Genomic DNA, 27,751 nt, shown 5'->3' with positions numbered 1-27,751 from the left:
CCAAATCAACTGTTCTTTAACCACACTGTGAACAAAGAAATAGATAAGGCTAATGAAACAATAACCTCTTGCTGCAAGATTCTTTATTTCCAAATCTAAACTGTTCTGCTGAAATACAGGTCTTTCAATAAGTAGCTTCTGGTTCTAAAGGTGATAATAGACTCTAATAATCCAATGAGGAAAGTATTTCTTCCTTCTGTCTTCTCTCTAAATCCACAACTACCTGCTTCTCCAGCTCCAGAAACACAGTATAATGTGCATTTTCTTGATCCTCCATCTATCTCTTCTGCAGTTTTCTGTAGTCATATGCTGAAAGAAAAAAACATACCAGACAAAAATGCACTGTTAAGCTTTGAAATCTGTATGTGATCCCATTGCTTTCCAGTGGGTTGTGTCAGTGCTGTCACAAATTAATGAAAGTAGGCATCACCATGGGCTACATCAATCAACCAAAGAAATGGCAGTTTAGTTATTTAGTATTATTAAACCATTTACCAAAGAATGGATAGGCAAAATTCTTATGTGAGTAAAGAATGGAAGGCTGGAATCCATCCTTGCTTGAAGGATCAACATTTATAGGGAAGTTGACAAAATGTAACTTTTTGAACAAGCAACTGGTGTAAAATGAAAAGCAAATTTATAGTAGTTAAATGTCCATAGGTTCTAAAGCTCTTTCAGGGAGTTCATTTGACCAAGAAATGCACCACATGAATTAGGATAATCTTTTCCATTCTTAAGAACTGTAAATATGAAATAAAAAGCTGCTAAACAATTCTGATTATGTCCATCTTGATTTTTTGAGAATGCTGTGGAAAATTCTGTCTAGCAATACAGGTACATTTTAAAGACACAAAGAAACATAGAAAATTTTCTTAATTACTAGTATAACATACTGTTTTCTCTGTCTCCAGTTCGATTTCAATTCTGTTTTGGCTTGAAACTTTTGATAGTCTTTAAACTCCTGTTCGCAGTACTTCAGATATTTGATTTCTCTTTTGAAGTAATCGAGTACGTTGGCATGCTGTAAACACAGTGACAAACAAGGGTCATTACATGCTCAGACACAGACTTCTTGCTGATGATCTGAATGTATTGATATTTTATCTAAACTGGAAATATAAATATCTCTATTTATCTCAGTAGTTTGTAGTAAAAAAGATGTGACCAACTTCAGGCATAAAGAAACCATAAACTACCATACTCTGGTAGTACATTATGCATTTATTTTATCTGGGATTCTGTGTTTCAGTTTTTATTAGTCCCTTCAACATCCTAGTATTTTTCAGTGAATACTTCAGTTACAATGAACATAATCTAAATATTAGTGACTGTCCCTTGGTTGATAATTCTGTACCCTAAAGAGTTTAGTTCCAAACCACAGGTAATCTGTGCAGAAGCAATTCTTCCCTCATATCACTCAGCTCAGTTGCTTTGGAAAAGTAATTTTTACTAAAATGAAGCTGCTGATGTGATGTTTTATTGCTACCCACTGCAGCTCTGTGCATGGCAAACCTTTATGGGATGTTTATAAACTAAATGCCTACATAAACATAAAACTACAATAAATGGGAAGATGAATTTGTGATGTTAGAGTAACAGACTTGGCAGCAGGCAAGACTGCCAGACTGACACACTGGCTTAATCTTTGGCTGGGAGGTGGAGGAAAAGAAAAACTGAAAACTATGTAGAAAAAAAGAGAAATTAAAACTGCTTGCATTGTTCCCCTGGCCTTTTGGTACATACAGTTCTTATTTCAAGAGCGTGAATGAGTGGGAATGTTAGTAACAGTTTTCAAAATGTGCTTTCACTGAACTAGAATCAGATATGAAGACATGTAAATTGAATTATGAAATTTAAAGGAAAAAATTAACACAAATGTGGACAAGGAGGTGTAAAAAAAAGGAATCCAGTATATACACATTACTATGCACTCTAAAACATAGTTTTACTGCATGAAAGGTGTAATTTTATGGATGTGGCAAAAATCACTGACCTCTTAATTGTGTTTCCATGTAGCCATGTTGGAGCAGTGGAATTCTGCCAACTGTCACTAGATTTCCTTTAGCTGACTCTTATCTAAGCTCTGTACAAAGCCAGCTTGGCTACAGGTGATCTTTGAAGAATATGGCTATACCGATTTCAAATTAATTGCCATTATTTGAAGGCATTTTTATCTAGGGAGACTTGTTTCTTTGTTGGAGTTTTCAGGATAAAGTGTCAAAGAAATTTAATAAAAATTCTTACTAACCTCATTACTCAAAGGGTGACATAGACCTTGACAGATTTCCAAAATATGCAGAACTCCAAGATTGTCAGAAACAGCCAGAAAATGCTGCTCTGCTGAAAGATATTTGACCAAAAAAACCATATAAACAATCCAAATTCCAACAGCAATGTGACCCTCCACCCAAAGACAAGCTACAGAGGGTTCTTTTTTTTTTTTGGTTGTTTTAGTTTATTGTTCACTGCTGCAAAAAAGCAACCTTATTGCTCTGTTATTTTATTAATGCCTTTAAAGTTTATTTTAATGGATTTTTAAAAAATGAAATATTTTAGTAGTACATGGTAGTACACTTAGAACTGATGTATTCATTTTTGTATGTACATTTGTGGAAGCATGTACTTACATAAGATCACTTGTAATAAGATTTGTGTACCTGTTTTGCAAACAGGGTAGCACTATAATGTTCAATTACCGTTCACATACCTGAGGCACTGGAGGGGCTGATGAAAGTGATGATTGATTTGGAGATGTTCTGGAAATGGGATGGCTCATGAGTTTTCTTCAGTAAGTCCCAAATATCTATATTTCCATTGTCTCTGCCAATGAAGAAAACTCCTGGTCTTGTTAAGGACCATTGTCCTGCAGTGTATCTTCCAGCAGAGCAACTTGACTGAAGGATTGGTCCATTCTTAATTTTTTTGGAAAACAAATAAAAGACCAGAAAATCAAACAGTACTATCAATTCACTACTTCAGATCTCCTGTCTTTGGAAAATGCTTACAATTTAAATGGTCCCATTACAGAAGTTATATCAATGGCAAAACTCCTACTACCTGCTGTAGATAAAAAGGATTGTAGGGAAGTAAAAAACCTGGTATCTCACTTCCAGTCTCTTCAGGTAATCTGTCTGTCTGCTGTAAAAACCTGTGGTCTGGAGATTTTGTCAGGTGCAGCTAACCTGAATTCCTGCATGAGTCAAACTTTAAAAACCTTCATGTTTCTTTGTCTTCACATGATGAAAAAACCATGTCCTAAAAATACAAGTTCTTCAGATTTGTTCAGCATGCATTTCCCTAGCAGGAAAATGAATAGTTGTGAAGCTATGCTTTTTACAAGGTTGGAATTTAAGAAAGTCACTTCACTTTTTCTGCAAAAGGCAAGTTTATTAAGCTATATCTAAAATAGTTTTCTGATGTGAAGAAGATTGAAAGGTTCTTTTATATCTGTTTAGTTTGTAAGATATGAAGCTTCATGACTTACTAGTTTCTGAAAATACAGTCTGTGAGCCTGTTCTAGTCCTGTCTTGTGTACCTATCACAAATGTTAGAGCTGTGTTAAAGGAACTTACTGTAACTCCTTCTTTCCAAATGGCAAACTTCTGGCCTCCAATGCTTAGAAAGACGTCTTTAAAAAATGGAGATTGCTGGAGAGTGTTGATCATTTCAGTGTGGAGAGTGTATTTCTGGGAGTGTTTCTGACCTAATGGAGGAAAAAGGCAGTTGCTTGTTACTAGTGCCTTAGGGATCAAGAAACACGAGTGCAGGACCTACCACAGGCCTGGAAGATAGCAGCCTCTTTTTCTTTTGCTCACAAGGTACAGGAATTGGATTTGTTACATATCTGGTTACTTCCATGATTTGTGCCAATATCTTTGTGCTATTTTGTCATGCCAGCTAAATTGCTTGCACTTCTGAGGGTGTACTGTTAAATCTAGGTGTTATCAGTGAGAAAGACTATTAGAGCTATGAGCAAGAACCTGAAGAAGACAGAGTACAGACACAAATATTTTAAAGTTAGTGATATATTAAGGCTTAAACAGGTATTGAGAAACTTGAACTTACTAACTGGTTTTGCTGAATTAGTATCAGTTTTCATTTTCCAGTTAGAATAAACAACTTCTCCATCCTGTAATGCCAAAAAAAAAAATCGAGCAAATGCTAAAGTTAGAGCTTGGTGGCTTATTTCAAAGTGACTTGTTTTCAGCTAGGACTTTTCTTAATTATAACCATTGATGCCAAGATGATTTTTTACCTTTTCTTTTATATACCTTTTATGTATCCTCATTATTCTTAGCATGCATACTTGTCATTTCTTAAGTCTAATAACTTAGCATAGTCCTAGTATTCTGTTAGGCCAGGAGACCAAACATCCAAAAGTCCTCACAGTAAGAGGCCAGAAAACCCCACACCATTTTGGGAAACCAAGTTCCTCTCTAGAGCATATCCTGTAAACTAAAGCTTTGGCCCATCCAGGGGGGAATTCCTCAGATGAGGGAATATCACACCATTCATCCAGGCCTCCCTTGGGGCACCCTTGTTAGATATGCTGATTTTTAAGGTCTATAAATTGTATACACGATCTATCATGTGTGTGCATTGAGGTGCATCCCACCTTGGCAAAGTGGTGCACCATAAGGATCTTTATAAAAATACTGAAGTAAAAACCCCTTAGCCCTTAAATGTGTCTGGCTCTCCATTTTTAAGACCAGGGAAAGACACTAAAAAAAATTACTGATCTTATGTGTTCTGGAATAAGGAAATACTCTTTAGTTCCTAACAGGTGGTTAAGCTCAACATCTTTTGCAAATGTCTTCTAATTCTGCCCTTGAAGTAAGGGTTCATAGTCTGTACAATATTGGAGGTTTATTATTTTTTAAGCATGTAACTAAAAGTATTAAAGTGGAACTAAAAGGTGGCATGTTCAAAGATATCTTTTTAGTTACACCTGAAGAAAACATGCAAGTCCATACATTGGTGAAAATTCTGTTATTTAGATGTTCAGTCTTTCAAATATCTTGGATTAACATTTTAATTACTAATATATTATTTTCACTTACTTCATTTCCAGCAAAAAAATCTGTGGATATATTCTCTAGCACTTCCAGATTTTTGCTTGAGTATGTACTCATCTCTGTATATGGGCTCTCTTTGATGGGTGTTCTTACTGCACTCAGAGATTTTGCCTTCCCTGGGAAACAACAGTTACATCTTTTTGTTATCCACTGGAGTTTATTAGACCAAGCAAATGCTTTGTCTTGTAAAGGTAATTTGTGAATAAGGGGAATTTCAAGAAGAGATAGGAAAAAAGGCTGCCAAGTAAAGCAGTTCTGTGGGTTTACTGTTTCCTAGAGGGGTCTCCCCATTGCTGCAGGTCTGAAGTCAGTGCTTCTTGTACCCAGACAATACTTAGGGTAGCACCATCCTGTTCTTTGCCAGTTTTACACAGCATCAGTGTCTCCATGGGAGCTGCCCTTGCACATCACCCACAGCTGCCACAAGCAGGAGCTCACATCTCTCCTCCAGGGAATGAATTATGTTTCTAAAAATAGTTTTCTGCAATGGCTGAAAAGGACATATTGTTTCAGGGATAAAGAGATTAGGTGATGGATTTGCATGGGCTTTTAAGTGAAACTGGGTAGAGTCACTGTGTATATGGAATTGCTCACTTTGGATTTTTACATGTACATCTCTTCGTAGTCAGTACATGTAGTTCACACACTGAATACCACTATACTTAAGAAATCTTTTTCTCCAGATATGTTTAGCTATACAGTATTTTGTTGCTCAGCTTTTATTATGTATATACTGACATACAAGCTTATTAAAAGCTTATTACACCCCATGTAAGGTGTAATAAAAATATTACCTGAGCGTTTGTAACGATACTGCAGTTCCTTTAAATTAATTCTGGTGGGACCATACTCTGTGCTGTTATCCCTTTCACGCAGATTTATCTGTTCAGAAAGAAGTGAATTTGCTAAATCATTCTGTCAGATCTTTGAGGTACAAGTCTAAATGACTGTGATGTAATGGAACAGTGTAATTTGTAATGTTCCACAAGCAGTATTTGCTGCCTCACATTCAAGCATGGAGAAAATGCTCTTTGTAACCTTTTTTCCTGTAAGAATTTTGCTTTTTTTTTCTAGCAAAAAAGCCCGAACAGCCCAGCTCCAGTGGTCATGCTCGTTCAAAAACTGTGTCAGCTGCAGGTATTCTGAGCAGCACACATCAACATGCCTAAAATTATAACTTTTTTCTTACCTAACATTGTTTTCAGCCTCACTTTTTTTCACAAACTGCTATGACCACTTTCATGAGACTGAATGTCGGTTTGCTAGTAATTATGGTTCTGCTGCCCATGATCATGTTCCACCACGTGGGACTCACTGAGATAGACAGCAGAGCATCTGAAAAGGTTGACAAAAGGTTACACAACTACTTTTGGGCCTACTGCAGTTTTTTAGAAGCAGTCATGCTGTTTCTCGTGAATTAGCTTTTCAAAATGCATTTTATTCAAGTTTCAAATGAATGTTGAAATATTTAAGGTCATAATCAGAAAGAAAATCACAAAGAAGTCACAATTTGTTGGAAAAAAATAGAGTTGGAAAGCAAAAGAATACGTTCCTATGGAGTTCTGGCCATATCAACACTTGAGTTCGATCCCTGTGTTCTATATTTGTGAACACTACCTTTATGAGAGGTTTCCAGGAGAGATTTAAATCCTCATCAGTATCTGAAACATCAGGGGACATATGAGATCTTCTCTCTTCCTTTATTTTCTGAGATAAAAAAATTTCACGATGTTCCATAGACGGAATATCCCAAAATAATATTGAGCTGCAAAATAATTGTATAATGTATATTGTATAGTGTTTTGGTTTGCAGCCACATGCAATTTTCCTTACATTTTAAAGCTTCATTTTTTTTTAACCTTTTATCTTCAAGCCTTATATAACAGTAGAGACTCTGAAAATCAGACAAAAGCTAGATAATTAATTGCTTATTTTGTAAATGATGAAATATATTTCTTTGTTCACCCTTTCATAAGTTAATTATCCCAAAGCAGCTAGATAGTATTCATACAATTTGCTTATGGACAGTTATTGGGTGAATTTACTGGCACTGCCTGGATGAAATTCCTGAAGGCTGTAGCAGGTTATTTAGTAACTCAAATTGAAGATCAGTCCTAATTTTTGTGTGTACCAATTAATTTCCTTCTGTTCAAGGCAAATGGCCCCACTCATATCTGGCATCTCACTGGAATCTTCAGCCCTCGGATTGTTCCTTTTGTTCTAGTCTGGACAATCACTCACAGGTTTGATATAGCCTATGAAACTTTCCTCATTGATGATATCTTTTCCTTTTCTAACAGGAGTTGCTCAGGGACCTGTGCTCTGCAAGTATGACATTACAGTGACTTCGCTGTTCTTAACTCAGGTAAATACTTTCAGTTTGGAGCCCTGGTGGGTGAGTAGTTAAAATAATTTCTTCTATGTGTATTACATTGCATTAAACTTACTAAGAACTGCATTTGCAATCTTACTTCTCATTTAATTCTTCAAAGTCTTCTCTGTTATTTGATTAGGAAAAATAATTTAGCATCATTATAAAATTTTGCTCTCTCTGACCCTCCCTTTGATGTAACTAACAAATGCATGACTGGGCCCAGCCATGCAGCCTTGAAGCATTAAGCCCTCTGACATCATGAAAGCTAAACATTTATTTCCACTTTTTGCATTCTGCCCCCTTGTTAGTCTTTCACACAGAATAATAATGTAACTATCATGACTATTCAGTCCACAAAAGAGGAGATTCACAAAGAGTAATTCTGCCAGCTAGCTCTCCAAATTTATATATAGTTTGCAATATTTCTGTAGAGATAGGCCTTAAAGTCTTTTAACAGCTTTTAGTGGATGTCACACAAACACATGTAAGTGTGGAGATATGGCTTTGCTGGCAAACACATGTGTGATCAACACTCTTCTGAAGGGGGTACACACAGAATATAAACATATATATGCAAGGGTTTTCAGTTAATGAGCTCTTAATGCCATTACTGTAAAGGGTTTAACTGGGCAAAAATGCAAAGTGCTTGTCTTCTGCATACAGCATTTCAGCCACTCAGGATATGCTGATAGGAATCCAGAAATGTGCTATTTAAATAATGGATTATGCCTTATAAAGTGTTTCAAAGGAAACTGCAAGATGTCTTGTGGAGTAAATATTGTATATACCAATCAGGGGAGCAGGTTACAAGCTGCAGGTTGTTTTCATCTCTGTGTTCTGAAGTGCCACCCTTTTGCTTGTCCTGAAAATAACAGCAATCATTATTAAAGGGGAAGAACATGATGAAAGTCAAAAATCACACTCTGATACATAAATACTTCAATACATGAACCAGGCTACTAGAAATTAAGTCACTGTTTCTGCTTGGGTAAGGTTTGAAAATCAGGACTTACTAATTTGCAGTTATTAAGTCAAGCTATTTTACAAATGTGCTTCAAGGGAACTGATACCAGTTTTCCCTGCTACACACCTAAAATTCTAAATTAACTTAGCAGGATAAATGCTTACTGGTACCCCTGCAAGTCAGGCCCTCTTTAATTTGCCATGTTTGTAACTTCTTTTACAGTTTAACAGCTTAACCAAAGAGCCAGTAATTAAGAAATTTATCTCCAACAGTTCAGTGTAGTGGGAGTGATGTGTCTGCCAAGTTTACACCGTGGGTTGTCTCTCTTAAATTATCACTTGGCTGGACCTCACTGTGGGATTGTAGTGGTGCCTTCAAATGTTATTAATAGTTTAGTATATGGGGTTCTGCAGGTTTTATACTATTTATCATTTATCAAGTAGCTATTGCTTTATAGCAAATTGATTTTAATTACTCAGAAAAATAAAGAAAAGGTGTCAGGGGTAACAAGGGACTATAGGCTATTCAAATCTAACTTTCAGTATATAAAAAGTAAACATATTTTGGCAAAAACTGTACTTATCAAGTAGGTGGCAAATTTTCAGCTAATTTTTTTTTTTTTCCTAAGAGAAATTAGGCCTACTCTAATTTTCATTCACAAGTTTGTCTACCTGGAATCACAATGGTAGTAATGCAGCCAGACAAAGCTGAATTAGGTTCACTAATTTTTCCCTAATTTTTCAGTAATTATAAAACTGCTGATTTTAGGACCTGTGCCAGAAAAACTGTTGTGTCATGCAAAAGCTGACATATTCTATGTTTATATAACAAAAAGTATGTTCTAGTACATGTTGCTAAATACTGGCAAAGGGATTCTTCTGTCAATGTTATTTATTAAGCATGAGTCTCCTGTATCTGTTATCCCAGATGAACACAAAAACAGCCTTCTGAGCCTAAACTTTGACTAAAAAAAACCCACCCAAACAACAAAAACCACAACAGTGTTCTGCTATGCAATCTCTTTCTTCATGCTTCACATCTGGTACCAGTTAGTATCCATGACTATTACTGCATAAAATAATAATGAACAGTGGTATCAGCTGACATTTTATGATATATGTGTGCCCCTTTTCTCACTTTTCTGGAAATGCCACTAAGGACTGTAGTATCTGTGAAGTCTTAGATTTATTTTTTAAATTTATTGATATATAATTTCCATAAACCTTTTAAAGATTTCAGTTTTCTTCTTCTTGGTCTGGTTTTCCACTGTCATTATTTTGCATTTGACTACAATTGCATTTCAAATTAACTTAGCACCATTTGCCATACTTTGATAGTAAATCAGCACCCAGTGTTCCTGTTGGATCCTTTCAGTGCATCGACTGTAAGTACTTTGGAGCTTTAAAACCATAATGGAAAATGTAAATTTTGAGTACACAGGCAGCATCTAGAAAAATTAAAGTGACTACAATAATATCATTCTTGGGTATCCAGATATTTAGGTAATTGAAGTTATTTCTTGGAATTCTTAGTGACAAGCTAGATTGCTCACAGTAGAAATTCAATACATTTTAAATACAGAAGGCTTACTAAAATTTTGAATTATACTTTTCTGTAAAGTTAAGGAAATATTTTCCAGTATGAGGAGATTAATATCAGACTGAGAGCACAGCATAGTTGTAAAGCACAATGAACAGGACAAGAGGCACCAGATTATTAGTATTTACTAAATGCAGCGAGAAATAATGACTACAAATAATTAACTCTTTCGTATTGACTCTTGAGTTTGCATTAGGATTTCTGAGGTAGTAAATTAGAAAAGCAATAAAAAGAAGTGAATTTTTAAACTCACCTCAGAGTTACATGGCAGCCAATGGACATCTGTTGCTGGCTTTGAGTGACTGTATGGTAGGGAAGAGGCTGCACAGTGTCTCACTAGAGGTGCCTCTGTGCTAATCTGCTGGACTTGCATACGTAATGGCTAGAAAAGTTTTTTAAAAAGATACCTTAGTTTGTTTTCAAAATATAATAGTAGATCTATTAAACAATAAAAGATTATTTTGCATTCTGTTAACAATTTTTCACATATTTCAGATCAGTTTATAGAACTTTTAGGGGTCTAATGTCTTCCATTTGGGGGGAAAAAAAGGGAAAGCATCAAAACAGGCCTTTGGATATAAAGCTCTAAAAAAAATTCAGCATGTCTCCGCAGACATGCTGACATCATTAATGTCTCCTCTCCTCTTAGGTATTTCTTCTGCTTATCTTCCTTATTATCTTTTTCCACAGAAATCATCTTCTCATCTTCCAAGCTACCTTTTCTCTGTTCATAAACATCTAGAATGCTTTCAGTACTGCATTCAGTAACAAAATATATCTGTATTTGAAAGGCTTTTTGAGGTAAGAGTGGAGGGCATATTGGTGCCCATTAAAGAACAGACTCACTGAAACATAAGTTGCACAAAATGCAGTAAACATGTTAAGCTGTACTAATCAGGTAGAAATTATACCATGATAATTGAGATAATGGTTCCGTTTCATTAACTCATCAGGTTTCTTATCTTTTCTAGTGTCTCATTGTAAAGATTACCTATTCCTCTCTTTTGAGTCAGGAAACCACCTGTTTTTTCTCCACAGACATACAGATACACTGCAATATACTTATAACAGAATAATTTACCATGTTAACCGCTGTCATCTTGATTTTATAGAATCATAGAATGTTTAGGGGTTGGAATGGACCTTAAAGATTATCTAGTCCCAGCCCCCAGCCATGGGCAGGAACACCTCCCACTAGAACAGGTTGCTCAAGGCCTTATCCAACCTGGCTTTGAACATTTGTCAGGGTTGGGGCATCCACAGCCTCCCCGGGCAACCTGTGCCAGTGTCTCATCACCCTCACAAAGTAAACAATTTCTTCCTAATATCTAACCTAAATTTTTAATTTTTACCCATTACTCACTGTCCTGTCACTACTGTTGCAAACCAAGGGTCCTTCTGTGGCTTCCCTCTAGATTACCTTCAGACACTGGAAGGTTGCCATGAGGCTTTCATGGAACCTTCTCTTCCCCAGGCTGAACAGCCCCAATTTTCTCAGCCTGTCTTTGTAGAGGAGGTGCTATGTGGCCCTTCTCTGGACTTGCTCCAACAGTTCCATGTCCTCCTTGTGTTGGATGCTGTGCTCTGGGTGGGATCTCAGCAGAACAGAGGGGTGGAACTCCCTCCCTTGCCCTGCTGGCCATGCTGCTTTGGATGCAGCCCAGGATGCAGTTGGTGTTCTGTGCTGCCAGTGCACTGCTGGGGAACCCCTGTACACCACTCTCCAACCATCAGCCCTGGAATTAATTACCTCAGTCACCCTTACTGCTGCTGCTATTGGCTCACCCTCTGATGAGTCAATGGTTTCTTCAGCAACAGGTACTGTAATTTGCAGCTTTGTTTCATGTTTAGAAATATCCCACAGTACAACCTATAATGAGAAATTAGTAAATTAAAAATTGTATTTGTGTATGTGCATTAATATGCTTTTTTTTCCAAATCATGAAGGTTTGGGGAAAAAGAAGAAATTCACTCATTGCACTAGAATTTATGAAGTCTTTAAAGTATTTTATCTTCAGTCTGATGCAATCAGCAGAAAGGTTACATTTGTCTCTAAAAAAGTCTTTACAACTTGACCTATTTATCAGTACATCGTACAGTATTGGCTCAGCTGTGGAATAACCAGACATAGCTTCAGTCTTCAAGACTCTTTGACAGAGCTTCAAGACTCTTTGACATCTGTCTTCTGCCTCTATGTGTTACTATGGATGTTGAGTATATCTCTTCATCCTTATTTTTATACTGGAAGAAAATACAGAAATATGCAATTTTATTTTTAAAGAGCGAAAAACCTGTCCATCGACACAGCCACCAGCAATCATATTTGGATTACTTGGACTGAACTGAAAGCAGTAAATGTCTTCAGGAGCCTTCAACACCAACTAGAGAGAAGAAAAACAAGATAGTTGAGAAATACAGTCACACCATTTGTTTGTTCTCACGTTATTTAAATACTTGGCATATTTTAAAGTCTTGATTAAATACCTGGAGGCAGAGAGGGTCAAAAAAACTCCAGAGAAGTATAACTGACTGGTGTAGCAATGATTTATTAGAAAGGTTAACTTGCTCTTCATCTGAAGGCTGCTCTCCTACTGACAGTGCTATAATCCCTAATCAAAAGAGAAAATAAATTTTCTCAAAACAGACAATTCAAGTTTCAACACATTGATAATTATTCTAAATAACTTATATTTATACGTTCTGAATACAGTGAAAAAAATCCACAAAGCAGGAAAGAAGCTCCAAACAAACCAACCACGTATATTTTTTTTCCAGATCATCTTTGAGGAGACTATTTTTGTTACTTAACATTAGGTTATTTTAAAATGAGTCATAGAACCTATGCATCAGGATAAAACTCCTCTGTTTTTGCTTGTGCTCCTCAATGGTGTAATACTGCACCTGAAATTATGTGACGAGCATGCAATCCTGGCCACCCATCATGAAAACAAAGCCTTGTAACCCAATTCATTTTCTTACCTAGGCTGCAGTGTTGTCTAGTAGTATGCTGGGAGCTGGGGCATTTATAGAGAACTTAATTGTGCCTTTATGTCTGGCCATGCAGGGCAATATTCCACAGCAGGGAGCAGGAGTTGACATTTCAGATGTCTTATGATGCTCCCTGGCAGTCGGCAGAGCCTGTCCTGGTGTGGCTGTGACATTCCTTGCCAGTATGAGGCTGCTATGAGAGCCAGGCATGGGCACAAGCATAGTGGCATGCAGGGTCATCTGAAGAGTCTGGCACAACAACCCTGCATAAATGAGCCTCATGGGGGGAAATTTCTCTTATCTATAATCTCCACTTAGACATTAGGGTTAAGGACTTTGTATGGCCCACATGAATTCTACAAAGGATTTGTCTCACTTTTCATTTTGCTTCAAATTGGCAGTTCGAACAGGGATACTAAATCAGTTTGGATTTCTTTTTAAATTTGAAAGCTGGTGATTTTATGAAAGATGTCTATTTTATAGCTGTCATATAATACCCCTAACTGAAGACTCAAATCAGTACTGTAATTTCATTACCATAAATGGTTGGATGCCAGCGAACACAGCTAATAGTTCTGTTCTTGAGATACTGCTCGTCTGTAAATGATTGGTATTCTTTAAGATAAACATCTGGCTTGCCTTCTTCTTGGTCTTCTGCTAGGGCCTTCCAGTCATCAAAAAAAACGTTCATAATTTCATTTTGCTGCAATGCAATTTCCATTCTGTTTTGTGAAAAGAACAGTTAACACTTAATAATCCAGACGTGACTACTCAATAGTAGAATTAAAAATATTTCTGTAAAGAGGTAGCTTCTGTTTTTCACAAAATAATGATCACATTAGTTAAAAAATCAAGTAAAAATTCCTCAGTGATGTATCACTGCAAGGAAACACTCTTCTGTTTAAACAGAAATAGCTACTGTACCAAGAATTTAACTTTAGCTCTTTGTGGACCAAGTACAGAGCAATTGTCCAATTCTTTGTGCAAAAAATGTCATTAAGTAGGACTTGTCCCACTTGATGGGACATGGCTAAGGGCATAATCATGGGTAGGACAGCACCCCTGCTCACTGCACAACCATCTGCTTGAGTGGGCAGTGTTTGAAAGATCAGCTTTGCAGTTTCTTTGGACAGATCTATCACTATCAACTTCAGAAGTTCTGACATCTATTTAAAGCAACATTCATGTCTATAGAGCATAAACTTCATGGTTATTTTCATAGAAACAAGTATTAAGGGTTTTTTTTCTTTTTTTATTATAATATTAACAAATAATATCTAGAAATAAAAAATAAAATTCATATTTGATCAGACCAATAATCCATTCAGACAAGAGTACTTGCCTGTATTCTGTATTATTTCAGGTAGTCTTTAAATGTATTGCTGCAATAGTTTTACCTTATCTGTACTGCTGTAAGAAATTCTTTCAGCCTCTCAGATGACAGACTCTCTGCTTTTGCTTCATTTGACAACTGCCTAGGACAATACTGCGTGGATGCATTTTTTGGATAGGTCCTACCCAATTGGAATAAATTTGAATGTAAGTATCGAAAACATTTCAAAGACATAAACCTATGTATGTGTAAAACTTAAACATAGTTTTTCTATAAACTTTTTAGAAAATATTTAAGAAAAAAGATGCAAACAGAGCATCCAATTTTGTTCTATTATAATCAGTTTGTAACTGAGTAACTCTAGAATTTTAGTTGATATAAGAAACAGTGCATATCCTAAATAAGCTGATAAAAGTTTTCTCTTACTTACCATTTTGTCTGAGTACTAGTTTCTCTTAGTTTTGGAACCATTTGCACCCCCACATCCCTTTCAAGCATTTTAATACTGAAAGTGTCATCTTCATAGGCTGTGCATTCAGCATAGCTGTCTTTGTCATCTGAAGCATTCTTGTCAGTAAATGTAATCGGTGCACCAAACTTCCTGCGAGCTCGAGACATCTTGTACTTAATCTGGAAAAGATGCATTTCCATGGCCAGCAGAAAAGAAAGCTTTTGGAAAGTTCATTCTTTAAAATGACTGCATTCATATACTTGTATAATTAGTTCTATTAATGATTTCTGTGTTGAGGTTACTCATATTTCTGCATTTTTAAATTCTGAAGTGCTCTTATAAATAAACAACATATGTAATAGAAGACAAGTTTGTATTTGTAAAACAAGAAGTTGTAGCATTTTTGGATTACTGCTAGCAGGACAAAAGAATTACATTGCATCAATCAAAAAGAATTGCAATCAAAATAATTACATATATTAAAACTGCAAATTTAATTAGAGGATTGATTTGCAGGAAGTCTTATGTAATACTGAATTAGGCTTCCAAGACCTAATTGTTTAGCTCTTCCCTCTTGGTGGAATTCTCAGCTTTAGGTGAGGTATTTCAACTTCCCTTGCAGTGCCTAGGGTGAGAAAAGTATTCTGAAGAAGATGCAAAAAAAAGTTAGGAGGAGTTTCCTTGTGTTGAGAACTAGGGAGGATGAAGGGACATGTCTTGACTTCTGCCCACAAAGAGAAGTAGGCACTTGATTTCAGGCAGTAGACAGGTATTCTTTGTCTTGGATTCATATCCAGGTACTTTTTCACAGCACCTCCCACAGAACTGGAAAGGAAAGTAGGCTAAAAATGCTTTTGAGTGGACCTTGGCAACAATGCAGAATACAGAATACCTGGACTGTGAATGTGTTAAATTGAATGACTGTGAAACAGCTTTAGAACAGGCATCTTGTTAGGTGTAAGCAAGATGCCCAATTGCTGAGAATTACCAAAGCTTAGCCAGTCTTCCCTGAAGAGGGACTTAGGTACTGAGTAAGAATCATTCATGGACAGTTAGATGCTTGGAAATGCCCCACACATCACAAGTTAGGTGACAGCTGTGAATGGATCTAGTTTTTGGACATGAAATTTTCTCTCCCTCTCTCTCTCTCTATATATATACAATCTGTAGATGTAACTAATCAGATGTAGATGTAATTAATCAAGTATCTCCTTTTGTAAAGTCAGCTTGTAATACCTGTAGATGTTTTAAAAGTGTCACATGCTACTTAAATGCCATCCGTATACTAGAACAGTTCACTGAGCTTCATGGAAACAGAGGAATGACTCTGATTGTCAGCTGGACATTTGGTAAATTGAGCAAAAAGTGGCAGAGGTGCCAGTGACCAAAGATCATCAGGACTTTTGAACTTACACCTTAAAAAGTAGTTATGTCCAATGCAGTGACACGTCTTATTTGTAAGACTTAAAGAGAGCATAGTTCAAAATAAAAGTTTCTGCAGCACTTTCAGCTTTTATTAAAAGTTTAGCTATTTCTCTATTTCTCTCTGTTAGTTTTCTTGAAAGACCTCAAGAAAAACTGGGATTGCAGCTTCCAGTTTTCTGACTTTTTTTTTTAAACAGGAACTTAAACATAGGGGGTTTATATTTATTTGGTTGACTAACATGTGTTGATTCTGACCTTTGTATCCCTTTCTTTAAGAGATTCTTCTTCAACTTCCTTTTCACTGCCAAGGGAAATCCAAGGTTTGTGAACTTCCAGAGTTTCTTCTATATTTTCTTCTTCTGTTTCTTCTCTTTCTTCCACAGCTGCTAATGACTGTGATATCAAACAGTGAGAAATTGTACTTTAAAAAAACATTGTTATTGAAATGTAAGTATTGACTAGAAACACAGTTTTCAGTCTTCATCACACATTCTACTTTTGTCTCAGTGCAGTGGGTCTGGGTATACTGTGCCCCTGGGTAGGGCTGGCTTAGGTCCTGTTCATTTGTACATTAGAATTTTCCAATAATATTTAATATTTAACTACTAAAGAGAGACTGTTGTCTTGAAAGCAAATCATTTTATATACAAATAATTTACAGTAATTTTTTTCCATTAGGCCCTCTGGCCTGGAACTGCATTTTACTTTTACTAATTGTTGCTTCTCCTGATTCCCTGATGCTAGATGGCAAACTCATACTGAAAAATTATAGAATCTTTCTATAAACATTCTCCTACAGTGCAGTGTACAAGTTCTATTTACCTAGAGCTATTTAGAACTCGAGAACATTTTTGTGATTTGAAGAATATATTAATAGATATTATGAAAAATAAGTGTAATACTTCTTTGAAAATTCTCAATGTTTTTATGGTCTGTTATTTTGGGTATTGGCAGAGAAAATTAATGCTTATGATAAAAATGCAGCAGTGGGGGTTATACTGGTCCTCTGAAGTAAAATACAAAAATTTAATTTAGCTCTTCTCAGTATAAAATATATTTTTTCAGTGATACACATATTTTTCCATGATCAGCTTAAACATTAGAGTAATATTGGGTGCTTAACAATACCATTCCTGACATCTTTGTTTGAGAGTAGATTCTGAAATGTTCATAGATAGAACAATGCTGTGGTATACTTGGGTTTTACCTTTAGAAAGTTTTCCTTGGCTTCTTCAGAAGCAACAATGTAAAAGTTCTGTCCATACTGGAGATTTGGATCAAAAACTACCAGGAGTTCTTCCCCTGGATATTCCTATTTTAATAAAAAAAATTAGTGGAAAACTGAAACCAAATAATACTCAAAACAAACATGAGGTTGTGACTGAAAAAGCTATCACTAATTTAGTATCTTCAGTTAATTTAGTATTCTTAACAGAAAATTTCATGTGCTAATTGAAAGGAAGAGATGGGGTTTATTTTGTAATAAAAATAAGTCTGGGACAAAACTAATCTTTCATACAGACAAGTAAACAGAAAATATACTGTTTTAATGATTCTCAATAAATAGGCCATGAATTAAGGGTAGCCAAATATGTGAAGTTCTGTCAATTCACAGAATCAAAGCTAAGAGTATTTATGTTACTTTTAGCATATTTTCAATCTGAAGTTAGAAAAAAAAAAAAAGGCATGGCAAGCCATGAGAACCTTTGAGTCAACAATGGTCCACGACCTCTAGTGCTCATATATTACAGGGTCAGTGTGTTTTCACAGAGTCAAACAAGAGCTGACCCATTCTTCAAAAGAACAGACACTCTGCGAGCATAAGTCTTAAAGGGAGAATGAAATATGCTACATACCAGGATAACTTTTTTGAGAGGGTAGAAATCAGAAGTTTTAGCTCTTTTTTTCAGGTCTTTAATTATGTCCACTTTTTTAATACACTTGAAACAATTTTCTTCTGTGACATCTTCATCAGGTCGGCAATTAAAAATTTCTTGGGTCTTTGCAGTCAAAAGCAAAGGAAAGATGTCTGGGTGGCCTATGAAAAAGAGCAAAATTGTGTGATAACTTCTAAGTGTTGTTTAAACAATCAGGTATACTTTGATAGCTCTGTCTTTACTGTTTCTAGCATAATGCCTTTGAATCTCTCAGCTTTGTTTTTGGTATTTTGGAAGGAACAAAATACAAATTATCATTTACTTAATTAATATTTGAAAATACTCTACCCAACATTTTGCTTTTTTTCTTCTTGATCAACAGGTTATAAACAACTTTAGAGAAAAATGTTTAATGGATTGCTTTTAATATATTAAGGGCAAAATATTGGTTCAGACTTAAGAAAGCCTTTGAGTAAATACTCTGTATTTCCTTGTAGAGCAGCACCATATTAAGCCAAAGTTTAATAATATAGGTGAGGCTTTTCCCAAATAAGGATGCTTTTCTGATTTCAGACTTTCATCTTGTTCCTATTGAATTCAGAGTGCAGTAGAGAATATTTCTCACTAATCAAATGAGACTAAAGCTAGCTCACTGAGATTAAAGTCAGATATTTCTTTTCAGCTTTATTGGAGAATATATAGCTGCTGTTTTGTACACACACGATCTCTGTCAGGTTCATTCATGTTAACTCAGACAAGATATTCCTTATCCTTGTGCTAGCACGGATATTTTCATTGTTTTTTGGGGAGGTTGGATGCAGCTGTGACATGTCAGCTGTGCTTTGCAAACACTCAGTCTGAGGATAACATACATTTTATTGTGTGTGCCAGCTGTATGTGAGTAAGACAATGTATGTCATGCTGGTCTTTCTCATGTTACACGTTCTGCCTCCAGCTTGCATTGCAGCTCTAAGTGGCTAACACCACTCTAGGCCCAGCTAGTGTAACCCTGCCCCTGAGACTCCTCCTTTGCTATACTGCCCTGCTAGCAGTCCCATGCTCTGTCTCACCTGCCCTAGTAAGAGCATTCCTCATGAAGGCCACCACATTTTTGCCCTGAGAAGATTAGCAGATGTTCATCTTTTTGGTGAACTGGAACCTAAAGCCTTAGGGACTTGTACACTGTGTACTGTTTTTCTGTACTGAAATGTGCTGGTTGTTGTGATAATAGCTGATACTTTCTATCTTTGACGCTATTTTCTTAGTTTAAGTTCCTTAGTATTTTATCTTAATTCCCAGCACCTGAGGGGTTTTCTCTTTGTGCATGCCTTGAAGGGAAGTTGACATACCTCAAATGATTGTTACCAGCTGTGTCAGCACGTTTTGAATCATCTCTAATCTAAGCCAACAAGGACTAAAAAACTGATAAATCCTCCTTAATCTCTGCATAATCCTATCACATAATACATTATGTTTGATGAATCTGACATTTATCCTTTAAAATCTTCCAGTGCTGCTACTCCACTGCATCTGCTCTGCCATAGTCATCACCAAAATTAATGGCATGCCTGATGTTTCTGGTGCATGCTACACTGATCCAAGTATGGATTACTTAGTGTCCACTTGTTTCATAGCACATACAATGTGTTTTCAGCATGCACTGGCCATTAGTTCGGTTTCATCACAAGCTGTAATCAATACTGCATGATTTTCCTTTTTTGATATCTTGGAGATTTCTAGGATTTCTGTGTGAATGCTTCCAAAAAATAAAAAATAATAGGGATGTTGATTGGAAGAGACCTCCAAGTCATCTGGTCTAAACTCACTGTTGCTAACACCAGACCTCAAAAAACCCAGCCAGCAGTAATGGTTGTTTTAGACATTATGGTTTGTAACAAAAAGCTTTTATGTTACTGTTTCTTAAATGCTGAATCATGTACACAGCCTTGTACACAAATGCTAATGCTGAAAAAAATCCTTTTAAAGAGGTCTAGGTTTCATTGCCAAATGAAATAATACAAGCATGCATTAAAGTTAAGCAAGATCACAATGGACATCACTATGAAAGGAAACAGAGTAAGACAGATACTCTAAGTGCATTTTTTTCAATGCTCTATTACTATAAGACTGAGTTAAAAACAGAGTAATGATCAGAATTAAAATTACACCTTTCAGTCTAAAGAACTGCAATTCTCTATTACAGAATATGTTTTTAAACAGAATCTATATTATAAGGAGCTGATACTGGATTTTTTACATTATAAACATTTTCATTGAATGTTCTTTGTCCAGGAAAAAGTGTGTGACATCTGATCATAGGCTTCACATTGTTTTTCTATTAGTAAATTGTACCTGTATCATTTGTAACAGTCAGCAGCTCTTAGTGCTATGAGAACTTCACAAAAGACCAAGAAACTCCAAGGAAGAAGTAAAGAACACTTGCAGGCCTAAGGAGTGCATGCATGGAGTTTAAATCTTGCACAGGCAGTGTTTGCTTACAGCAGTGTTATTTTCCTGCTTTCAGCAACAGGTTCCTAGCAGTAGTTTAGCTGTTAGAGCTCTAACCTTATTTGCCAGTAGGTGGAGGTACAATTCTCTCTTACTAACTATCTCCTGAGCAATGAAAATACATTTTTAAAGTACCACTTAAATCATCTGAGGGATCACTTTTCATACATTTTTGTTAACTGCAGCTTAGCCATTTTGGTGATGCTAACCAGAGAACAATTTTCAGCCAGTGCTCATAGGACTATGGAGGAAGACAAGTGATTTACAGTTTCTTTTATAATCACCTAGTTTGTGTGTTCCTTGTTTGCCACACTGTTTTAGCTTATAACAATAAAAGCTGTATTGTTACAGCTTAAATAACCCTTTGGACTGCTCCTGTAAACCATAGACAAATTTTACTTTCATATAAATTTAAGTTGTATCTGAAGAATAATTGCACAAATCAGGTCAGAAGAAAAATACAACCAGAAATGTGAAAAATAGCCAATAATTGGAAATAATTTGCTGTCAAAGAAAAAATAATATATTTAAATTTGGAAAATTACATACTTTTAACTATGGCCTTGCTTAAAGCAGAACTTTACTTGTGACTTTTAAATGGTTAATATTTTTCCCCTACAAAAAAAAAAAGCTATTTGATGTCTATGTTTCTAAGAGGGTACCTTTTAGTATCTATGATTAAAAACCACAAGTGATATGCTAAAATAATGTTTTCATGAAATTTAATAATGGTTTGACAAAGATCAAAGATTAATGAATTATTAAAAAACACAAACATGTTTTTCTTTCAATTGCTTAACTATTTCTAAATGCAAAGATTTTGCACCCTATAATTGTGTTATGATGCTTTTTTTTTCTCCTTATCCCAACTCCTCTCAAAAACAAGAAAAAAACCTCTTCTACAAACCCATACCTGTTTCTTACTGCACTGCTACTCAGAGAGCCACTGTAATCACTGTGATAGCTGCATTTCTGAATAGTTTCTAATTTTTCCCATTATTTTTTTCCAATATTTTCTTTTTATTCCCTGCACTAGTAACACTGAAGCTTCAAAATGCTTTGAGTATTCCAGAACTACTACTTTAAAGGTCAGCCATCATAGCACTTACCTATACTGGCCATGGAAAGATCAACTTCATCCTTTTTACCTGAAATATAATGACATGATATTATCAGTAGTGTTGGTTACAGAACTATAATGAGTAAATATTCCTCTCTCAGCTATTTATAAAAAATAGCATATTCTAATTGATCTCATGGATTTTTAATGCATGAGGCCAAAATAATTAAGGTATATCCCATGTGAGCCCAGACTGCTGCTTGTTTCATTGTTGCTGTACTTTACATACCAAGCTGCATTCCTTTTCCTTTTCATGATTCCTTAGCTTTGTTTTACCTTTTTTTTTCTTTGCCGGTGATTTTGATCTTTTCGAGGTGGTCTTGCTGGATTTGACACTTTTTGCCATTTTTTCAGATTTCTCTGGAGAAAGATACGTATCATCAATAATTTTAAATAGACAAGAGAATGCACCATGTATGAGGGAAAATTTGGTCCATGAGTTTATGTAGCTTATCATTATAGTAATATTTTCATATGCAGCTAAAGGTATGTTTCATAGTTTTAAATCATATGCTGTATTTTCATATCAAGTGTAATAGTTAGAAAAACTATTTTTGTCCAGGGTGTCTAAAAGTGACCATTGATTGTCCAAAATAGTGACAGGTTAAATTAGGATAGAGGTTTCCTTTACTGAAAGCTAAGGATCTGAGGTAAAGTGGGAAGAGCATGGGTGAAAAGTCACCAGTTATAAATGTTTGTCTCAATGTTTTTAAGTGTAAATCATTACTCAGCTGCTCAAAGCATTTCTATTTCCAGTTTATTTTTCAGTGTAGCTCTGTGAAGGACAAACTTGGGGAGGATTGCCTAATTAAATGTAGCAACCATACAGCAGGAGATTATATTATATTGTATAGAAGGCTACTCCTGTTTCATTTGCTCTCCTTCATGCCAATATCTGGAGAAAGGATTAGAACAGTAGTGCAGGAATGACTCAGTTCCCTGGGAAGAAGAAATGCAGTTCAGCCTGCCTGCTGCTCAGGCTGGACAGCACCATCATGCGGGAGGTGCTCACATAGCCGCTGAGGGAACAACTGAATCAGGATGGCCCAAATTCTCTTAAAGTGTTAAAGCTGTTTGATGTTAATATTGAAGAGTCAGAGGCGTTCCAATGGGGCTCTCACTTTATTTGTGTCCTCCTCTTCCATGTTCAAACTTTTAAAGACTGCAAACTGACTGGAAGAAGATTATTTTTTAAGTGCCTACAGAGCACCTACAGTATTTGGGTATATTACAATTTTACTACTAACAAGAGGAAAGTAGATGCAGATAGGACACAGAGAGATGGCACCGTCAAGAACACTGGCCTGACATAATCATTTCTGATGATCTCTTACAGGAGCTACAGCCCATCTGCCTATGCATGTGAACTGCATATTTACTGTCAAGATACCTAAGGTGAAAAGGTGAGTTAGTAAAATAAATGTTCTATCCTGAGGGTTTCCTTATGAACAGCCTAAAAACAGTGAGTGCAAAAACAAACATGCTGTGGTCTGTGTATTTGCAATTTCAGCGGCATAACCAGACTGAGAAACAGTGTTTTACTGTAGCACAGTTCCCAAAAACTCCAGAAGCATATATAATCTTGGCTTCTGATCTAAATTTTAGTATGAAGATGGGCACTGATGGCAAGATATAGGTCATGGATTATAGCCTGATGGAATAGCCAATGTTTGGGATACATGCTGGCCTCCCATGAACTCAAGGTAAATTTCAGTGTTGGCTTTAATGTGAGAAGAGTCTATTATTACAGTTATGCTTTTTTCACTCCAATCAAAGTAGAAAAATATGCTCTATAAATCCTCAGACTCTTTTCTGTATCATACTGGATCTTGCAGCTCACAGGTAACAGGCTGCATCCATGTCATGTTGGTGTATATCTCTCTTGTTTAATCTCTCTTGATTATGGTAAATGCAAGTCCCTTTCATTAATCTGTCTGAAGAATGGTAGCAATTTAATCCTCTGCTTCTTCAAAAAAGCAGTAATGATACCAATGCAAAGAAAACTAATGTTTCAGAATTCTGAAACTTTTGCCGTGCATGAGATGATGTTTTTAACCCCCCAGCCCCAAATCATATATAATGAACCTAATGAGAAAGTTGGGAATTTTTTTTGCCCTCATTCTCACAGTGTTTTTTACAGTAGTAAAAATACAGGAGTAGAACCACTGTTACATAGTTCTGTGTAACAGTCAATAAATTTTCATATATTTATATATATATATATACGTATTTTTTTGTTTTCATATATATGTATAATCTTTCAAAGGAGCCTGTACAATATGCTTAGCTTATAGTTCTGAAACACCTCACTGAGAGTGCATATCAATTCATATGGTCAAAAGAGATTAATTTTTCCTTATTGTAAAGGAAAGCTGTGCAAAGCTGCTTCTTATCTATCTTCTTGTATACTTTACATATAAAAATTGCAACCCATTTTATAAATGGGTTCTGTGGCTATTCTAATTTGAAACCAAGCTCTATGCCTCTGTGTAAGGGAGACAGCCCTCCAGGACAGGAGGTGAGGGTAGCTGTTGTAGAAATTAGTTGAAGGACAATATGAACCATCTCATATATATTCCAGTCACAATGTCTGACTTCATCATTTCATAATTATGCACTGCAACAAAGCTAGTTTGGAAATTTTGAGTGAGTTCCTCTGAGTATCCTAAGCTATAAGTCACATGAATGGAAGAAACACTGAGAAGGCTGACATAAGTCACATTCTATGTTTAGTGAAACAACTCCCAAATAAAAACATCCCTTTCCTTTCAACTGATTTCAAGTATATTTGACCTATGAAAACAGTTAAGACTCTTGAAAATGGTGTCCCAGTAACCAGCTCCTCCTCCTTCACTGAAAGGATGAGGTACAGAGGTAGATGCAGCTCTGCAGAGAGAAGGACCGTGATGATGAAGCTGGTGTCAGTGCCTGGTGCATGCATTTGCATTTGTTAACACAAAAAGTGTCCCTGCTTAAGGGTTGCAGATGAATAGAGCAGTCAGTGGGACTGTTGGTGCTTCCCTCTGGGATGCACAGGACCTCCCAGCTGCAAAGCAGATAGAAAATTCAAACAATTTATCTTCTTTTACAATACCCCCAGCAGCGTATCGCCCTGGCCCTCCATCACCCTGTGGCCACATGATTGTCAGTGGTCAGGAAACAGGGAAGGCCTGCAGAGAAAGCAGAGCTTCCAGAAACTTCTCTGGGAGCATACCCAGGCCCACAGCCATTTACACAGCCTGTATTCAAAGTTGGTTTTTACACAGGAATAGGGCAGCCTCCAGGTGCTCCCTTCAGGAAACATACACAGCGAGAACTTTCAAATATGTATTGAAGAGCAGCCTTTTGCACCTCACCTCTTCCACAAAAGTATAAAAGAACAAAAGTCCCAATATGTGAGTTAACAGCTGCTATTTTCAATAGCTACCTCTTAGTTCAGGGATTTGCTTTTTTTCCCCAAAACTTTTATAGAAAATACTAAATCCTACCAAGAAAGCAATGAAAAAGCCAGTCTATATTAGTGGACTGTCTGAAAATGTGACCAAAACTATTAATTTTTAAATTTATGGTTAGTTCCTATTCTCTGAGGGGTATTTCTATATTGCTTATTTAAAAAGGGCTTGTCAAGGCACACACAAATGTATTATACCTTTCCATTAAGTTTATAAAAATTCATGGTTCTATGATTGAGACAGGGCTGAAAACAACATTTAAATTAACACAATTTGAAATTTTTAAGAGGGCAAAATCTATATAAAATTACAGTTTTTGAAAATCAACTGTCATAGATATTGTAAAGTAAGTAATATTTAGATTTCATTAATTATGTTCAGTCTAGTTTTTCAGCAGTTTTTCAGTGGAACACAGTGCTACATTATGTAATTGCTAAAACCTGGGTAAATATTTGACAACTTTGACATTTTATAGCCTAGTTTGTTTACAGATGGCTCTAATATTTTGAACATTAGGCTTAAGTGAAAAAATAAGATCAGAGTGTTCTCTTAATCATTTAATGTACTGAAACATTTACAGCTGTGTACAAATCCGTGACGTTGCTAGGTACTGCAAAAGGCAGAAACTAATTAGCTATTAGTTTACAAAAGATGCCATCTGATTTGAGGCCACAGAATGATTCATTAGTTGCCTAATTGAATTATTTAAGGTAAAGCTTGTGTGCATTGCTATTTTAGGACTGTAATTTACTATAATTTGGAATGGCAGAAGATTTGGATGCGTGTCCTTTTTACAAAAGCACTACAAGGAAAGGATCAAAACCATGTGCTAATTGCTAGCAAGCTACAAATCACATTTTGGTTGGTAAACATTTAGGAACTTGTTAAAAATACCATCTTGAAAACTACTCTCTCCAGAAATTACATGCAAAGTTGGCGTTAATTTATTCTATTTTGCTCTAGACAAAGAGCAAATAATACAAAATTATTAAAACTTATTAATAATCCTCATGCATATTTGGACACAACTTCAATGTGTAAGTAGGGAGTAAAGCTGAAGTTTTGGCAACTGCCAAATAATTTCAGTATATAAATGGTTCAATTTGAATGTACCTGGTTTCACACTTGCAACTTTTTATTAAATCAGGCTTACTTGAACCTGGTGTTGATTTTTTATTTGATAGACACCAGTAGGTATAGTTACAGTATCTGGGATGGTAAGTTCAATATGTGTAAAATTAAGAATTAGTAAGAAAGCCATAAAAGAACAAAATTGAAAACTTTAGAATGTTGGTTAATACTGTTCTGATTTTCTCCTTTCTTTTACTCAAAGAGAAACAGATTAAAATTGAAAAAGGTATAACAAGGATGACTGAAGATAGAACATATTTTGAACTGGGAATAAACAAAGATTATTTTTAGCCTGAAAAATTATCTAAGTCAGTGAAATCACAAGAGACACAGAGAAAGTGCTGAGGAGATGCTGATTCACGGTCCTAACACGAGATCGAGCTGGCATCACATGAGCTTCGGGATGTGGGACAAACAACAGGACTGCAGAAGTGTTTCATTGCACAATAAGTGTGTGAATTATGGAATATACTGCCTGTGGACGGGACAGCTGCCAGAAGTACACAGTGTCAGAACATAACAGGGCAAACTGACAGATGAAAAATTGAAGGCTACTAAAAATAACGGTAATACATCTGGCCATAAAAATTAAACCACAAACCCAAAAGAATGAAAGGGTGCTAAGAGTGGAAATATGGCTTTGCTATTATCGTGCCTGGACGGAACTTCTGGTATGAGCCAGTTCAGCTGGTCTAGGTTATTAAAATGGACTTACAGTTTCCTTGGTACTTAAAAAGTTACTAAGTATGATATAAGAGTTGTCATAACATGGTCTGTCAGGAACCAAACAGTTACATATGTTCCATTGTCATGAATTTTGAAACAGAAAGGCTATATTGTAAACATTTATATCAGATAAGGCTTCTTCAAGCAGAGGTAAGAAAAATAATCATCTGATTTTCGACGTGTGAGAGTTGGGTGGCTGGGACAAGATCCCGTGTGGAGACCGGGGATGGCATTGGCATGGCACGGCACGGCACGGCACGGCAGTGTGGATTTGCGGGGGGTTTGCAGCAGCCCGGGGGTGCGGCGGGGCTGGGCCGTGTTTGCAGCCCCGCTCTCGCCTCCAGCCCCGCCAGCCTTGGGCACGGCCCCTCGGGAAGGCGCTGCCCCGCGGGCAGAGGCGGCTCGGCCGCACGGGGCAGTCCCGGGCTCCGCGCCAGCGGCTGTGCCGTGCCGGCCGCTGCCCGGGTGCCCTCGGGTCGGGCACTTTCACCGCGCCCACAGCCCGGTGGGTCCCCTTCGTGCCCTTTGTCCCCTACCTGCGCGGCTGCGGCCCCAGCCCGGCCCCGCGCGTCCCCGGCGGCGAGCGGTTGTCGTGGCGACGGGCCCAGCTGTGATTGACGGCTCGGACAAGCAATCAGCGCCCTGCTCTGCAGACCCGCCCCCTCAGCGGCACCGTGCAGGGACGCACCAGAATGAACTACTCGTCCCAGCTTGCCGCGCGCGAGAAA

At 36.6% G+C, this 27,751-nt stretch overlaps 1 protein-coding gene across 3 annotated transcripts; it reads right to left on the bottom strand.

Annotated features, from left to right (window-relative positions):
* Window positions 1-68: 68 nt before the first annotated feature.
* Window positions 69-27,615, bottom strand: DNAI3 (dynein axonemal intermediate chain 3). 3 transcript variants are annotated; one of them, XM_033067454.1, is made up of 23 exons: window positions 27,560-27,615; window positions 21,991-22,074; window positions 21,704-21,742; window positions 18,066-18,247; window positions 17,417-17,521; window positions 16,465-16,602; window positions 14,764-14,963; window positions 14,398-14,514; window positions 13,538-13,722; window positions 12,497-12,621; window positions 12,304-12,393; window positions 11,763-11,882; window positions 10,266-10,394; window positions 8,238-8,311; window positions 6,693-6,840; window positions 5,870-5,957; window positions 5,061-5,191; window positions 4,066-4,129; window positions 3,573-3,703; window positions 2,708-2,912; window positions 2,249-2,340; window positions 894-1,021; window positions 69-309 (listed from the first exon to the last, which is right to left on the bottom strand). In XM_033067454.1, exons 2-23 carry the CDS (start codon window positions 22,058-22,060, stop codon window positions 303-305), a joined length of 2,568 nt encoding a protein of 855 aa, XP_032923345.1. In that variant the 5' UTR covers window positions 22,061-22,074; window positions 27,560-27,615; the 3' UTR covers window positions 69-302. The 3 variants fall into 3 exon arrangements, with proteins under 3 accessions (XP_032923345.1, XP_032923347.1, XP_042635498.1); XM_033067456.1 differs by having other exon boundaries at window positions 2,249-2,337; XM_042779564.1 differs by lacking the exon at window positions 69-309 and having other exon boundaries at window positions 335-1,021.
* Between the last annotated feature and the right edge of the window lie 136 nt (window positions 27,616-27,751).

The sequence above is a fragment of the Catharus ustulatus genome, chromosome 9 (assembly GCF_009819885.2).
Source record: "Catharus ustulatus isolate bCatUst1 chromosome 9, bCatUst1.pri.v2, whole genome shotgun sequence".
Classification (NCBI taxonomy): domain Eukaryota; kingdom Metazoa; phylum Chordata; class Aves; order Passeriformes; family Turdidae; genus Catharus; species Catharus ustulatus.
The sequence above is the reverse complement of the archived record's forward strand: the minus strand, read 5'-3'. Positions and strand labels throughout refer to the sequence as shown.